General features: G+C 36.6%; 1 protein-coding gene across 5 annotated transcripts in view; it reads left to right on the top strand.

Moving 5' to 3' along the window:
* Positions 1–17975, top strand: part of FNDC3A (fibronectin type III domain containing 3A) — a 226865-nt gene that overhangs the window by 115291 nt on the left and 93599 nt on the right. For 4 of the 5 annotated variants that reach the window (XM_045377429.3, XM_065533245.2, XM_074022025.1 and 1 more), the window contains exon 4: positions 16109–16185. In XM_045377429.3, coding sequence (XP_045233364.2) covers positions 16109–16185 — 77 coding nt within the window. Of the gene's footprint in view, positions 1–11575; positions 11649–16108; positions 16186–17975 lie in introns of those variants that run through there. The other variant, XM_005585849.5, reaches the window with a different exon arrangement.

Here is a 17975-nt window from a genome sequence, read left to right on the forward strand (position 1 = left end):
TTCCATCTTCCGCCTTGATCTCTAGTAAGTAGCTCATCCATCTCTTTTTCACTTCAACTTGTGGTTAAATCTTAGACAACCAAAATAAATCATTCTGTCTTCCTGACCCTTGCCAGAGCAAGTCTTAATTACCAGTCAATTGAAGTGTGCTTAGATTTAAAGGACCAGGGACTAACTCCTTTCAGTTTCCTGGTGGTAGTGGCAGAAGTATTTGATGCTGCTGTCTTTGCTGGCCACTTGGTGTCACCAAGGCACCTACTAGAAGGACCAGTGGGAAGCATATAGGTTAAATAAATAAATATGAGGAAATTAAATATTTCTGCCACTGAATATATAAAAAATAGTTTGAATGATTTTATCACTTTTTGTATTGTACAAATCTGTAACTGTTATTTGGCAGTACTTTTTTTTATTTTGCAGTAAACCCTTTCAGCAATAATGAACTCAAAAACAAGGTCTAAATTTGGTGAAACATGCAAAAGAAAAATAAAGACAATTCAGTGAGATTTGTAAAAGTACTTAAAGTTTTTATAGTACTTAATATTGTAAAAATATTTGAAGTATTTACACATCTCAATAAGAAACAAAAAATAGAACTGAGAATATCCTCCACTTAGCAGATATGCTCCCAGCTTACCAGATAGCACCTTAGAAACAGTTTTTCTTAATATAAATATTATAGTCTTAAAATATTACAAAAAAGAGTCAGTTGAAGGTATCAGCAGCTTTAAGTTTATAAACCATAAAATACAACATTGTAAGCAATTTTATTTAAAAAAATTAAGATGTCTATTTGAAAGAAATTTTTCAATTAAATACCAGTGATAAGGAATTAAAGACAGGTATAGCTAAGAAATTAAAATACATACGTACTAAGAATATTTGTTCTGTTTATATTACCTCAATATTCAGATACTCAATATGAAGAATACCTTTAAATGCTCTTTAATGTACTTGCCTATGTGTTTTTTAGTAAAGCATTTTATTTTTCGATAGATTTTGTTAGAACTTTATCTCCTTCAATGTAATTAAAATATATCAGTCAATAAAGAAACATACCAAATTAGTATTTTTAATGATTTTTAGCCCCCTTTTTCACTTCAGAAGTGTTCCTGATTGGTTGATGATAATACAATTATCCTACCTCTGCTCTGTTTCTTCCTTCTTCCCGTCACCAGAGCTCAGCCAGCCTGAAAGATAAATCCCTGTCCCTATTACTACTAAGAGTTATTCCCAAACCCTCATCCATAAATGTAGGGAAATTTCATCAGTCTAGGAAATGGGAATAATAAATGTAGTGGTTTTTCATTAAGTTAAATTTATTCACTTAAGACTTTTTAAAAATTCTGAAGTTAAATCTTTTATAATGTTTGAAGTTACGGTATCCTCTCTTTATGAATTGATGTGACAATATAGGATAGACTTCCTTCCGTCTGTTCTTAATTTCTTCTTAACTTTTAATGTCTTTACTTGGCCTAATGAAAAGCTGGTTAATGAGTCCCCAGAATTTGTTTTGAAATTTTGCTGGCACATAAATCCAAATGTTTGGGAAATACTAACTTAGAACACAGATAACTTCTGTATTGACCATTTTCTGGTTAATATCTAGCCTCCTAACCTTATCCAGGCACCCTCACCCCTCAAATCAATCCAAAACATATTTGGCCTTAGACTGATCCTCACATTGCTTTCCTATTAGCATATATAATGTAAAGTAAAAGTTTTGTTGAATCGACATCTTAGTATAAGGGAAAAATTATGAAGAAAGAAATTGGCTACTATCTGGTGAGATATGCAGGTTGACTAAGGCCTCTGAACGGGAAAAGAGGTAAAACCTGGGTGAGCAAATCAGAGAGAGTTAAAAGGAGAAGAAACAAGGTTTGATTTGTGCCCAAGGACAAAATTATAGTTTCTAATTCTTCACTTCCCTTATCTCCCCTCAGACTATTGGCATATTTCATTGTCAGTCACTCCCCAGCAATAGACTCCCTCCCATGGAGCACCTGGTTGCAGATTTCATTGATCTTTCCTTGGTTCCTTGACTCTGTGGACATGTGTCAATTAAGCTCTAAGGTGCATGAGTTTAACACATATTATTTAGATGCTTATTCAGAACCTGCACCTTAATACTGCCACAAGAATCAGAGTCAGGGTCAGAGTCAGTCTTTTGAAGTATCAGATAAAAATAGAAGAGTAGAAGTGTGCACCTCACATCCCATCCTTTTATATCTTAGTGACCTGAAACCACTCTTTGTTTAGCTGAATGAATCTGCCTTTTAAATTTTTGGACATGCAAATGACCCTGATTATGATAATCTAACAGAAGCCTTAATAAACAGCTGATCTGGTTTGCCAGGAAAAAAAAAAAAAATCAAAATCAACTGTTCTTACTTTTAATTTGCCTCATAACTAACAATCTCTTTCTGCAAATAAACTGATTCATCTGTTGTAGCTGTTCATTTTGCAACTATTTTGGAGGACATGTTGCTAAAAGTTAGACATTTATGGATGCTTTACTGAATTTTATATATGGTAGAAGTCATCTTGGACTATACCTGCTTTAGTTTTTTTTTTTTTTTTTTAAGCCAAATCATTGGAATCATGTTGTATGGCAGTGTGGGCCATACTTAAACTGCAGAAGGGAAGAACTAACTAAACCAACTTGACAGCGTGGTCTTGGTGTCTGATTTTAATCATATTTCAGATTACACAGAGCAGAGAGCTTTTATTGCTCATCCTCTAGTAAGAGCACAAGACTAGCCTCCCTCCTTTTTAAATTTTTATTTATTTATTTATTTAGAGACAGGGTCTCACTATTTTGCCCAGGCTAGTCTCTAACTCTTGGGCTCAAGCATTCCTCCCACCTCAGCCTCCCCAAATGCTGGGATTACAGGCATGAAGCAAGCCTAGCTTTGTTTTCTTGATTTTTTTAAGCTTACTCTTTTTTCTTATTGTTTTTTCTATATTAATTTCCCCTTTTCTTCAATTTGTCATGGCTTGGGTTTTGGTTTGGTTTGGGTGCTACATATGTCTTAAATCACCTTAAATTGTCTTTTGGAATGGGTTTAGCTACTAATTCACTGATTGTTTTCCATATAATATCCCTTACTTACTGGAAACAGTTTAGGATCTTTCTTCACAGTAGTTTCAGTGAGATAAATATAGGTACATTTTGCTTTGTTATATGTAACTAGCAGATATTTAGGGCATAATCATGTTGGGTTTTCCATCCAAATGTCAGTGCTTTTTGTGTGCTTTAGGTGATGTTGACTCCTACCTTGAGTACCCTTCTAAGAAAACTTAACAAGACTTAACTTCATACCCTTACTATTCTCCCATTTGCCACAGAGTTCTCATCCTCAGTGTTAGTGACGTGGTCACTACATTCAAGGACCTTTTGGTTATAGTGAGGAAAATACAGGATGCATGTATTTTTTGTTTCCTAAAGACCTTGTTAATTTGAGTATATGCATCAAACAGTTGTTCTATAGGAATAAATACAGAGGATGCATTGAGAAGATTACAGTTTATAGGAATGCATTATGCAGTGACCAGCATATTTTTCATTTTCCCATTCTTGTTTAATTATATGACAATTTTAGCAAACTTAAAAATGTACCTGCTTATTTTTGTAATATCTCAAATATTTTGCAGAGAGCTATCTTTTTTTTTTTTTTTTTTTTTTTTGAGACGGAGTCTTGCTCTGTCGCCCAGACTGGAGTGCAGTGGCGCGATCTCAGCTGCAGAGAGCTATCTTAATAGCATGGCATGTCATAGCAAGTGTTTGGATTTCTTCATAACATTTTAACATATTAACTGCCATTCCTGAACTATTGATTTTCAGGTAGGCTTGTCAATATAAGCACTAGCACTGTGCTTAGGTGACATTGCTTAAGCACTTACTGTGAACCAAACACTGTTCTAAGTGCTGTACAAATATGAACTCACTTAATCTGCATAGTATCTCTATGAAATAGAATAATTATTTCCAATTTACATGTGAGAAAACTAAGATACAAAGAGGTTAAGTAACTTGCAAGGTCTCACAGCTATAAGCTGTCATTAGAATTAGACGGGCTAGCTCAGAGTCCATGTTCTTCATCAGTACCTTATGCTGCCTTATGTTTAGGCTATAACAAATTATAATAAAATGAATGATAAAATAGCAAAATAATAACAAAATTCCACTTGAAGACATTTTGATCCCAGTGGAAACAAATGTGGTTCACATAGTATTGACAAGGATAGACTAGTATTTTACCAGCTTGAGTGGCCTCACCCAGTTCATGTGGAAGCATAGTAGGCTACAGTAAAGAATTTGGACTTCATCTCATCACAATAAAGAATTGTCTCTGGGTTATAAGCAGAGGAGGATACAATGAAATTTGTTTTTTTTTTTTTTAGATCAGTTTAGCATTAGTGTGAGAGATGTATCGATTGCTAGGGACTGGGGGCAAGGAGACCCATTAGGAGAATACTGGAATAGTTCTAGAAAGAGCCTAGTGCTGCTAAGGCAATAGCAATGGAGTAGAAGAGAACATGGATTTGAGAGATATTTAGGAGATAAAACTGTCAGAACTCCCAAATAGATGACGTGGAAGTTGAGATGAGGGGGAAAATAGAGTCTAGGATTATTCTCACATTTCTGTCTTGAGATTAACTTATCATGGGTAACACAGAGGCGGAGTGACTATTGATGGAAAAAATAACTGGTTTTGAGTTTTATGTAAATTAAGTATTATAGATATAGAGCTCCAGAAAAAAGTCTGGATGAGATACAGAATGATAATTTTTCATGAGAGTAGTAAATAAGATCATCTTGAGAGATCATGTAGATTAAGAGAAGTGGACCAAGAGCAAAACTCCCAGGAAAACAAACACTTAAGGAAGAGCAGAAGACAAGAAGCCATTAAAGAAATTGAAAAAGTATGATCAGGAGGTAGAAAGGAAACTAGGAGAAACTAGTATTTCGTATGTTAAGGGAGAATATTTAAGAGAGTTGTCAGCAAGATTAATTGGATTTGGTAAGTAAGAGTTTGATCTCAGTGACTTTTGCCAGTGCAGTCTCAGTAGAGTGGGCTGGATAAAAGCCTGATTATGGTGAGTTGAAATGTGATTTTTGGGGCCAGGCACCGTGGCTCATGCCTGTAATCCCAGTACTTTGGGAGGCTGAGGCGGGCGGATCACGAGGTCAGGAGATCCAGACCATCATGGCTAACATGGTGAAACCCCATCTCCACTAAAAATACAAAAAATTAGCCAGGCATGGTGGTGGGCACCTGTAGTCCCAGCTACTCGGGAGGCTGAGGAAGGAGAATGGCATGAACCGGGAGGCAGAGCTTGCAGTGAGCCGAGATCGCACCACTGCACTCCAGCCCAGGCGACAGAGCGAGACTCCGTCTCAAAAGAAAAAAAAATGTGATTTTGGAGACTTCCATTTCAAGTCATTTGGTAGAATGGATGCTCTGCTCTGGGTACCATCCTCTTATTAAAAAACGATCTTCTATAAGATAATCTTAATTGCGTTGTCATGCCCACAGAAAGTAAGAGACGTGTCCTAGGGAATAGGGAGCAAGAAACAATGCTGGACAGTTGGTTATCCATTTGGATTAAAATGGAATCAGATCCTTTCCTCATACCTCACCCCAAAATTAATGCTTGAAGACTTAAAGACTTATGTGAAAGGATAAACTTAAAAATAATAATAAAGAGAGAGTATCTTCATGACTACAGAGTAGAGAAAGTTTTTTTAGGATACAACACACAAAATGCTGACTATCAAATGATTAGTAAATTTGACTCAATTACAATTAAGAACTTCGGTACATCATAAAATATATGAAAAATAAGTCATAAACTAGGAAGAAGATATTTGCAACCAGTGTAACCATAGAGAATTAGTATTCTGAATACACAAAAACTCTTCCAATCTATGTTTTAAAAAAGACTACCCAGTCCAGCCTGGGCGACAGAGTGAGACTCCGTCTCAAAAAAAAAAAAGGCCTACCCAGTAGAAGAATAGGTGGAAAACATGAACTGGGTAATACAAAATAAGATCAAAGTGAGAGCAAAAATTTAAAAATCTAAATACCAGGTAATGGAGAGGTTCAGTAGAACCTCTTACACATGCCTGGCTGGTAGGAATAAAAATTAATATACTCGGGAAAAGTATGTGGCACTATCCTATAAAAATTAACATTCACAAAACCCTAAGACACAGCATTTCCTCTCTTAGGTACATACCTTAAAGAAACATTTGCACATGTGGGCTGAGAGACATATAGATAGCAGCAGTGTTCATGCTCCTATCTAAAGCATTAGATTGTCTTCTCTATCTACTTTAATTCCTTTGTTGATGTCATCCAGTCTCATTGATTTAAAGCCTATCTACCAAAGACTCTGGAATTTGTATCTCTAGACTAGGTAGGTATTTCCTTGAACTCCAGAATAGTAAAATGAACTGCCTGCTAGTTGAAATCTGCATTTGGATGATAATAGACGTTTCTAATGTAACATGTCCAAATCTGAACACCTAATCAGCCCCAAATATGCTTCATCCACTTTTGTGCTATTAAAATTAGTACTGCTATGAATGTTCTAAATTACATCGTTTGGTTGGTGTCATATGTAAGCATTTCCACTGCCCATATACTTAAAAGTAGAATTACTAGATCATAGAGTATGCATATGTTCAACTTTAGCAGATATTGCCAGTTTTGCAAAATGGTTGTAGCATATTCTTACCCGCAATGTGTATAAGTCATTTGAATTTTTTTTAATATAATTTAGATCATGTTTTAAAATTCAGCAATGGCTCTTAATTTACTCAAAGTAAAAGCATACAGTGACCTATGAGGCCTAACAAGAGTATAACTCATTTCCCTCTTAATCACTCTAACCTCACTCCTTTTCTCCCTCTTCACTCATGATGCTCTGGTTACAGTGGTGTCCTTGTTAAGTCTTAAACATGCCAGTCATGTTCCCCCTTAGGGCCTTTACTCCCTCTGTGTAGAATGTTCTTCCCTCAGATATCCACATGGCTCACTCCCACACTTCTTTCAAGTCTTGGTTCAAATGTGACCTTCTCATTGATCTCTGTATTATCTCCCCCCTCACCATCAGCCTGTCTTAGTACTTAAAATCCTTTTTACCCTACTCTGTTTTCAATTTGTTTCTTTTGAGATGGGGTCTCACTCTGTTGTCCAGGCTGGAGTGCAGTGGCAGGATCACAGCTCGCTGTTATCTCAGCTTCCTAGGCTCAAGCGAGATTCCTGCCTGAGCCTCCTGAATAACTGGGACCACAGGCATGCGCCACCACACCCAACTCAGTTTTTGAGATTTTTTGTGGAGACAGGGTCTCGCTATGTTGCCAAGTCTAGTCTTGAACTCCTGGGCTCAAGTGATCCACCTCAGCCTCCCAAAGTGCCAGCATTACAGGCACGAAGCAGCACACCCAGCCTCTCTTTTTTATTTTATAGCATTTATCACTTTGAAATATACTTTGTGATTTACTTGAATATGATTTAGTTATTTACCATGTTGTTATTTTCTTCCTCTAGTGCCCAGAACAGTATCTGACACATTGTAGATAATCTATATGTGTTTGTTGTTAAGTAAATGAAAGCAAAAAAAAAAAAAAAGAAATGGAAAAGAGCCCAAAAGCTAATGACAGAATAAACAAATTATAGTTATTTACACAAAAACATAAATGAAAATGAGGAAACTACAGCTATATGAAACTACATAGATGAGTCCTAGAAATCATAATATTGCACAAGGCAAGTTACTGGAAACTATACACTGTAAAATTTTTATAAAACTCAAGCAAGCAAATCAGTATTGTTTAGGGATATATGTGATTTTTTTTGTAGGAAATTATTTTTAAAAGAAAGGTAAGAATAAACTCAAAATTCAGAATAATGGAGACATGAGTGGCACAAAGTGATGGATTAGATGGTGAAGGAGCACTTGGGTGCAACAGTATTGGTGTGATCTGTTTCTTGGCTTGCATGGTGGATTTGAAATAGTCACTTTAATGAGTTACACTATTTTCTTTTGTGTGTATCAAATATTGCATAATCAAAATTTTATTTAAAATGTGAAAGTGAATGTAAGGTCAGAAAATAGAGTCATGTTATACAGTTAATGTTATATAGAGTTATGTTAGAAAATCGAGTTAAATAGAGTTATATAGAGTTATGTTAGAAAATGGAGCTACTGTTACTTTTGAGAAGTTTGGCTGAGAAAAGAGTGGTCGCTGGATGGTATGACGGGGCAGAAAAAATGTGTCAGTCAGAGATGGATGGTATGCGTGGTTTATGTGTGAAAGTTTACCATGTTTCTGGGCACAGATGCAGTGGTTCAGAGACTGAACAAAGGTAAAGGCAAAAATACCTGACAGGACAGAAATGACCAGTGAAGCCAAGTCCAAGTGGAGGATCAGATCAAGAGTAAAAGAGGAAAGATACCTTGGATTTAGTGAAGGAACAATGCTGCTTCTGCAAATAGAGGAAAGGAATGAGAAAAGTTTGTATGTAACATTGAGTTCAGTTTCATAACATCAGGAGTTCAGTTTCATGTCAAATAACGTGAAGAGTTCAATTTCAAGATATGGTTGAAGTCAGGTTGGGGAGGGCTCTTAAAGCGTAATGAGAATCTCTGATAATCACCCTAGAAAACAGGATAAGTGATTGACCAGGGAAAGGTTCATGAAAGGATTCCTGAGCAGTGCTGACAGCTGAGTTAAGATTGAAGATACTAAATTTTATAAACATGCCAGTTGAGTACCACTTGATTTCTACAACTCAGGTATAAGAGAAGACTGATTGAACTTGAGATTTTCAGGAGATAGGGAAGTCAAAGGAAGACATGGATGGGAAAGGAAATCAGCCTATGAAAGCAGTGTTGGATCAGGAGAAAAGGGAGATCATTATGAAGAACAAATGTAGAAGAAAGAGAACTCGAGAGATGAAAGAAAGATATCATGGCCACATGAAAGTTTGAGATTTCAAAGATGAGATAATCGAGTTCTAAGAAATAAGTTCCAGGTTGTATCTTTGAACAAGGGTTACTAAAAATACAATGAAAGACACGAGTTCAAGGAACTTTAAGCCTAGATTTTGGACATTAAAGTCATGCTAATGGACAAGAGTTGGGATGGAGAACAAAATTGAACACAGCACCAAAGTTGTCAATAAATGAGGACTCAGCCTTAAAGCATTGAGAAGGGGTAGAGGATTGTATGTACATATGCTGTGATCTCAAGGAAGAAGGAACTTTAGCATGAAACAGGAACAACAGTGGTGAAGGAAAGTAGCCTTGGAGTATCTGCAGACTACCAGCACTGCTTCAGGAGAGGATAGGAAGTCTCTGCTCCTGGGGCATGCTGGGGAAAGTGTTCCAGGACATCCAGGCTTCATTTCAAGGCAACACAGGAACAAGTGTTCCGTAAAAAGATTGAGGATATAAGGGAATTTATTTATAATGGAAAAAAAAAACCTTTCTAGTGAGCATAATGGAAACGATTGAAAGGAGATGATAAGTTAAATAATCAGTCAAGAAATGGAAATACAGCTGTGTGAAAATGTGAGCAAAAATAAGAAGGTGGTCTGCAGAGGCTTGCTTTTTGTTTAGGGGCTGAAGATCAGAGACATGGTCGGATTTACAGAGGGGCTGGGTCTAACGTTTGTGAGTACCTTCTGTTGATACCAGGAGACTCCTTGCCCTTTGGTCTCGTTTTTCAGGGCAACCCTGCCTTTTCATAGGAATTTTGAGGTTAACGATTACCCTTCCCCACTTGTAAGAATAGACCCTTACTGTCTTATCTCCTCTGGGGTGTCTTACATGTATTTACTGGGACCTATTTCTCTAGGGTATCCTTTGCCAATTATTTTCCACCTTTGTGTGAGATGGGGCCTCTGAACGTAATTTACAGTTTTTGAAAAGTATAGCCTTGGCCGGGCGCGGTGGCTCAAGCCTGTAATCCCAGCACTTTGGGAGGCCGAGACGGGCGGATCATGAGGTCAGGAGATCGAGACCATCCTGGCTAACCCGGTGAAACTCCGTCTCTACTAAAAAATACAAAAAACTAGCCGGGCGAGGTGGCGGGCGCCTGTAGTCCCAGCTACTCGGGAGGCTGAGGCAGGAGAATGGCGTGAACCCGGGAGGCGGAGCTTGCAGTGAGCTGAGATCCGGCCACTGCACTCCAGCCTGGGCGACAGAGCGAGACTCCGTCTCAAAAAAAAAAAAAAAAGAAAAGTATAGCCTTATTATTAGATAATCCTGCCTTTTCCTCGCTTTGTGCCCTTGGCAAGTTACTCTGCGTCAGTTTTCTTACCTGGAAATGATACTCACTTAACTTGTTAAGATTAAGTGAGTTAACACAAGTAAAACACTCAAAATGATGCCTAGTATATACTCTGCACTATATGGTTATTTTTGAAAACATGGTGATTATACTTTTACATACTATAACTCTTATTTACTGAGTATCATCAACCAATATACTTGGTGCTTTATTTAATTTCATTCTCACAACAATGCTATGATGTTGATTAACCTTGTCACTGAAATAAGCTAAGACCTCAGAGAAGAGCAGTAAATTGCCTTGCTAATAAATACTGAAGTTGTTATTAAAGTATATCTTTTAATACCAAAATTCACTTTCTTTCCACTGTACAACTTGTTACAAACCACTGTCATTATCATTACCTGTATATTTGTGTTAGCTGTTAATAAATTTCCTCTGAAGTTACATAGCACCATAAAGTAATGAAAGATCTCCAAAAGTTCTTATTCTTCTTTCCTGTTGTAACTGGACATCTTTGATCTCCTTTCTGGTCTCTACTTGTTCTTGGATAGAGAACTCTGAACCTGCACCTGAGGCTGTCTTTTCAGATTCGTGGATATGAGTAAGAATGCCATCTACTGAGCACCTGCACTTTAATTTAAATCTTAAATTTAAAAAAAAAAAAAAAAAAACAATGAAAGTGGTAGTCTTTATTCTCTTAAGAGGCAAATAACAGCCTGAAACATAAATCTCACCTTTGAGACACATGTCTACCAAACCTATATTCTATACACAATTATTTGTGTATTGTGGATATTCCTTAAGGATTATCGAGAATTATGTTATACAACGACATTTCAGACTGAATCTTTTAAATTAATAAATATTATCTCAAATTTTATAAATGAAAATTAGCGGCAGGCTACATGAGTAAAAAATTAGAAGATAGCACCTGTAGTGTTATTGAAGGTAAAGTGAACACAAAGAGAATCATTTACATCAAATATATATTTCTGAAAAGTATACTTTGATAAGCTTTTGAATTGGTTCATAAGGAATCTGAAAGATGTTCAAATTCAGGGCAGCAGCAGTAGAAATCATTTAATCATTTTTTTTTTCCTGTGTCAGAAACGTTCCTGCAAGCGGGAACGTTTGCTTTTTTTTCCCCCTTCCCCTTTCCCGGGTCACTGCAGGTCACGTGATGACTATCATGTGACTCGGTCAAAGGATCTTTTCCTCTTACAGCCTTGCAAAAGAAAAAAAAAAGACCGTTCTCCAATTAAAGCTGTTAACGTGTACTACGCTGTTTCCTTGTTGGATTTTCTTGTTCTCTGCTGCTACTGTAAAAACAAAATGAGTGGTAAGATTTGCTGTTTTCGAACATTCTGCTTTTATTTTAAGACAGAAAGCATTGTATTAATCTAAAGTCATGCCGTGTGTTTTTAAAAATAGATGCTAAATATAATCGCTATAAAAATATTTTAAATTGCCATGTAATTACAAAAAGGTTAGACTGTGTCGAGTTATTTTGTAATTTTATATTCCACAGAGTATTCCATTCTAGGATCTTTATTTTACTACGTTTTTCTTCTAGAGCTGAAATCTGAAAATTGGCATCAGATTATTTGGAAGCCATTGTGAAAGCTGGCTTATAGAGAATGTGTAGCACAGCAGCAGCACGTTGCATTTTAAGAATTAAAACTCCTGGACAAATTTGTAATTTTATTTTTTAAAAAACTCTTAAATATGAATCAATATTAAAAAGGAAAAATAAGGAAGAATTTAAGTTATACTAGATGAAATATCTTCTTTAAGTCAGTGATGGCACTTTTTAAGAAACTGGGGTGGGGAGCTTCACAGATTTCTTAAGACAATTGGTTAGAATTGTTGACTCTTCTGCAGGTTTTTGAAATAGGAAATGTGTGCTTAATAGCTCCATGATTGGGGTAAATCATGCTCAAATCACATAGATTATAAAGGAGCTGCTAGGTGTATACACAGTTGTTCAGGTATTGCTACTCTTGTGCCAAGTATACATTTGACAATACGATCTGAGTTTCTTCCTTGGGACAAAATCTCCCTCACTGCATACAAATTTAAGTCAGTTTATAGTTAATCTTCTATTACTTTCTAAATTAAGAAGTATTGTTGGAACTAAGGAGCTAATCATTTACATCATTAAATATGCAAGGCTTTAAGGTTTTGCTACTATAGACACAGGAATAACAACAGACATGAGATGCTGTAAATGCTGCAGTTCTAAACATCGATACTTGTATTTATTATGTTTATACAATAGGGGTTTGCATTCAGTGTTGAATGTTACTTCACAACAATATTTTAGGCATTAAATGTGATACCGTTAAATTGTCTTTTTAAAAAATAATCTGGCTGGGCATGGTGGCTCACACCTGTAATCCTAGCACTTTGGGAGCCCGAGGCAGGTGGATCACTTGAGGTCAGGAGTTCAAGACCAGCCTGGCCAACATGAGGAACTCCCGTCTCTACTAAAAATACAAAAATTAGCCGAGCTGAGATCATGCCACTGCATCCAGCCTGGGCAACAGAGTGAGACTCTGTCTCAAATAAATAATAATTTAAAAAAACCTATTAAATGACGCATTTATATTTGGAATTTTGGCTGGGCACAGTAGCTCACGCCTGTAATCCCAGTATTTTGGGAGGCCAAGGCTGGCAGATCACTCAGGCCAGGAGTTCAGGACCAGCCTGGCCTACATGGGGAAACCCCGTCTCTACTAAAAATACAAAAATTAGCTGGGCTTGGTGGTGCCCACACCTGTACTCCCAGCTACTCAGGAGGCTGAAGCAGAAGAATCACTTGAACCCAGGAGGAAGAGGTTGCATTGAGCTGAGATAGTGCCACTGCACTGCAGCCGGGCAACAGTGAAACTCCATCTAAAAAAAAAAAAAAATCTAACCATGTACCATTTCTGCCTCAGGATAAAAAAAAAATTACTTGCTAGAGTGAAAGGATTACTTCGTAAAGAAGTAAGTTAATCAGTCTTTTTCCTGGGCTACATCTAGTAATATATTTACTGCTGGTTTATTTTAGGTTACATTTCTGTTTTCAGCATCACACTTAGATGTAATTAAAAAACAAAGTAGAATTTAGTATTACCAAATTATAAACTATTTTAGCGGCTATCAAAGTATAAAATGGTTTGAATTGTAACTACATATATATTCATGTTTCTGGTAAAAGGAGGGCAACTTGAAGCAATTATGTGATTTTACTATTTTGAATGTAATTAGCAATAACTTATTACTCTGATGGCAAAACAAAAACACCTGTTCTAATGACTCGCTCTAAGGATTAAATTTGACAGCATATAAAAGGACCCACAGTAAAAGTGCAAATGCTAATGGTGTTTATTAAGATTACAAATATGATTTTCAGTGAATTCTGTCAAGTTCTCGCTGAATTTCACATACTATAAATAATATCTAAGCCACCTGTAAGGATTCAGGAAGTTAGTTTATTGTAATTTTATTTAAATTAGCTAATGGAAGTAAACCAGCGTTAGTTTAAGACAGTCCTCATTTCTCTTGAGTCTAGAAATATAGGAACTAAAAGGTGAGTTTTATATGAAGCTTTTCTGCCTAGAGGTATAAAGCAGCTCACAGGTTTTATCCAGTAAATTAATAGGTAATGTTTGCTTAAACTTAAGAAAGTTTTATTCTTTCTCTCATGTTTTTAAGGATGTAAAGACAACAAAGGCTTTAATTTTTCTTAGAGGCTTTAGAGCATAGTTCTTAAGCCTCAAATTATATCAGTTGCCAATACTGCATAGTAGTTTAATGTTTACTAAAAATGTGGTAAGGATATGTCCTTAGAAATGAAACTACCTGGCTTTGAATCCCACTTCTACCACTTGGGGAGCTTAACCTCTCTGTGCCTCAGTGTCCACATCTAGAAAATGGGGATGATGATGATATTTGCCTGATAGAATGATTATGAGGAGAAAAAAATATGCAAAAGGCCTGGCACATAGTTAGTATTAGTTATATATAATTAAGATAATATTCTGGACAACTTCATGTATTTGGTGGTGGGCTTGTTTTGGATGGGAAGACCATCTTGTTGAAAAGTTCTTTTCAGCCAGATATTATATGTGTAATTTAGTGTTCTACACAAACACTTCTTACTTTCTTTCAACCACTTCAGTCTTATCCCTACTTCTCTTCTCCTCCCCACCTCTTCTGTCTTTTCTCTCCCCTCCCGCTTTCTCCCATTTCTCCACATCGTTCCTCCTCCCCCTTACCCTTCTGTTTTCTCCTCTCCCTCCCTTGTTGTCTTCTCTTCACTCTCTCCTTAATTGCCTCTTGTCCCCTTTCTTATCCCTCCGTTTTCTTCTCTTAACTCTCGCTCTCCCCTTCTTCTCTCCCCTCTTGCCTTTCTCCTCTCCTTGCTTCCCCCTTTTTTCTCCACTTTCCCCACTTTCCTTACTCCTTTTTAGTATTTTCCCTCATACCCCCTTTCTTTTGTATTCTCTTTTCTCTTCCCTAGCTCTCTCATCTCCCTAGCCCTAATTTTACTACCACTCTGTGGTTCTGTCCTCACCCCTTGCCTTCCCTAGAAAGGGCAGAATGGCTGTAATCCGGATTTGCTGTGACCTCCATGCCCTTTATTCTGGTTTTCTGAAGTATGTATAATATTAACAAAGTTATTTGTTTTCTGCCCTACAATTAAGCTTTTCGTCCTTCATTTCTTTTATAGCTGAGAGCCATTATATAATGGTAGATTATAATTCTGCATATAAAAGAGATCTTTTTCGCTTTACATTCTTCATCAGACCTTTGTTCTTATTTCCTTAGAAATAAGTAATTTCTTTGAAAAGGTTTCATTTCAGGTTATTAAAAACCGGTGGGCATGAGGGGACACTGCAGTGTAGAGTTACAGGAAGAAAGGAACTGAAGGGGGGTAAGAGACTTTTTTAAAAGTTACATAAAGCAACTAAGATTTTAGTTCCTAGAAAGAACAAAACACACCTTCTCCAAATGCTGCTTTTGTTCCCAGAAACGTTAAAAGAGAAGGTAAAATAGAGATAATAGTTATAAAAGTTAATTGGAAAACCTAACACTGTAAAAGTGAAAGGAAGTGTAGAATGAGAGAAGCTGAATTTTCCTTTTTAGAACTTTTTAGTGTAAGAAACAAAAAAAATTTTTTTTTTCCTTTGGGTAAATACACGTGTGGCATTTTTCTTTGTTCTTAAGCTGCCATAGACATGAGTCACGCATTACAGTATTTTAACCCTAGCAAAGCGAGTTCCAAATTTGTAACTATTCTTCCTCTTGCTTTTTTATTTTGTCCCTGTTATTTTTGAAAATTTTGCCTTTTGTATTTTTCATTGATTTTTATATGCAGAGTTTAGTTTGATTTTTCTCTAGGTCAGTGTTTCTAAACTTACACTATTATAAGAGTCACCTGGGATATTTGTAAAGTGAATATAATGATTCAAGACCCCATTGACTAAGAATCTGTAGGAGAGCCTGTTAATCTATTTTAAAAAGCCCTCTCACCCGCCCCCGCCCCTGCCCCTGCCCCTGCCCCTGCCCCTTCAACTTTAAGAAACACAAATGTAGGTAAAAGGTAATTTGTGCACTTTACAAGATAGATTTTTATAACAGGTCAATCATCTGAATTTCTTTTTATAAAATGTATATAAAATTTTATAAAAATGTAGTTACTGTTGGCTTGAGTGTTTAGATGAAGTATTAGAAAAATGTAATTCAAATTATTTTCAACTTTAGCCCGATAAGCAATCATGGGTTAATACATCATTTCTGTGACCCATTCAGGTCCTGCTCAGGTTCCAATGATGTCTCCAAATGGTTCTGTGCCTCCTATCTATGTGCCTCCTGGATATGCCCCACAGGTATGTTTTTATGCTATTTTTCTTTTCATGTTTATATAATAGTGATTATTCTCTTTGATTTTGATGAAAAAATACCATTTAATTACTGAGGCTCACCAAGTGTTGTGTATCTATCATAAATCTATTTCAAGTATCTTAGTACGTTTGGAAAGGAAGAAAAATTTTTATTGGCAGCACTCATCATTTGGCTTTGTCTTTGGGTATTAAGTCACAAAAGAAAATTCATTCTAGAATTTTATCTCCCTAAATATATGACTAAATAAAAATAATATTTTAGGTTGTAAAGGTGCCTACATTGACATTTTAAAATTTAGTCATTTGCTCAGATGTAACCCAAGACAATGCTTCCAACTTTATTCATACAAAGAATCTCAGACACTGATGATAATTGTATGGCATGTTGTGTTCAATAGAAAAGAGTTTAGCTCTGCAACCCTGAGGGATGAGGGGAAATCAGTATCTCCATACACCTGTAACCTTTTATGCACAATGGCTGGAAAGCTCTGACCTTATAGTAATTTATGAACACAGGCAAACTGAATTAAACTGTAAAATCTGCAGGTGTTCAATATCTTGCACTACTGAGGTTTCATATAGTCTGCACTCGTTGCCTCAGTCTATTTTGGGAAATAATCAGTTTCTTTCCCTAGCATTGAATTTACACTTGAAGTTTTCTTCAGACCCTCTGTTACTTCCTCCCTGATTATGCCAGAATATTGGTGGTGGGATATTGGGGTGGATTTTCTGCCCACTCCATGAAGCACGCAATCACATGAACAACGGCAAAAGGAGCGCACTGGGAAGGAGAGAATGGAATGAGATTTAGAGTCAGAAAAGGAGAATCCATATCTTATTTCAAACCTTTGCTGGCTGCATGGTCTTGGGCAAATCAGCTTCCTTCAGTCTCAGTGCCTTCCTCATGAGATGAGATCATGTACTACAATTACCTTGTAAGCTTTTCAGAATAGTCTCTACTAACTATCTCTACTTTTGTTTAGCACACTGACTCCTTGATATAGTCTGCATTCTGTCTATATTACTCTACTAAAACTGCCCTCCGCTGTGTACCAAATCCAAAGGCCTACTTTCCAGCCTGGTCTTCTTTGACCTCTGGTAAAATTTGGTACCACTGATAAGATTAACTGCAGATTTCCTTGACATCATGCTGCCCTGATTTTTTTTTTTTCTACTTCTCTGTTGCACCTTCTCAGATATTCTCTTACATGAAGACTGTTCTCTAGCATAGTTCAGTTCATGATTTATTGAGTGGCACCACGTACTAAGCTCTGTATTGGGAGCTAGTGATAAAAAGATGATTAAGACAAGTTCTTTCAGTGCACTTGTAGGTTATCTGCTGTTCTGTCATCTTACAGTACCTTTTTGTTTTATTGTTTGTGGCAAACTCCTACCCTTTTCATTTCACTTCATCGTGAGCTCTGAAAGCAGTTTTCCCTGAGCCTTTGCAGGTGCTTCTCACTTTAGGCTTTCATGGCATATTATTGATACATATATTCCTCTTTTCATAAACTTATGAAACTAATTCCTGAGATTATGAATTCTTACAGTTCGTATATTCAACAGTGTTCCACAAATATGTATTGAGTGTTTATATATGTCAGGCACGCTTGGATGCTTGGAATATGTCCATGACTGAAAGAGGCAAAGACTCATGCCACTCTGTGGTTTATATTCTTATGGGGAGAGGAAAATAAAAAGTGGATAAACTCTGTAATGTTTGCTGGGCACGGTGGCTCATGCCTGTAATCCCAGTACTTTGGGAGGCCAAGGTG

The sequence above is a fragment of the Macaca fascicularis genome, chromosome 17 (assembly GCF_037993035.2).
Source record: "Macaca fascicularis isolate 582-1 chromosome 17, T2T-MFA8v1.1".
NCBI classification, from domain to species: Eukaryota; Metazoa; Chordata; class Mammalia; order Primates; family Cercopithecidae; genus Macaca; species Macaca fascicularis.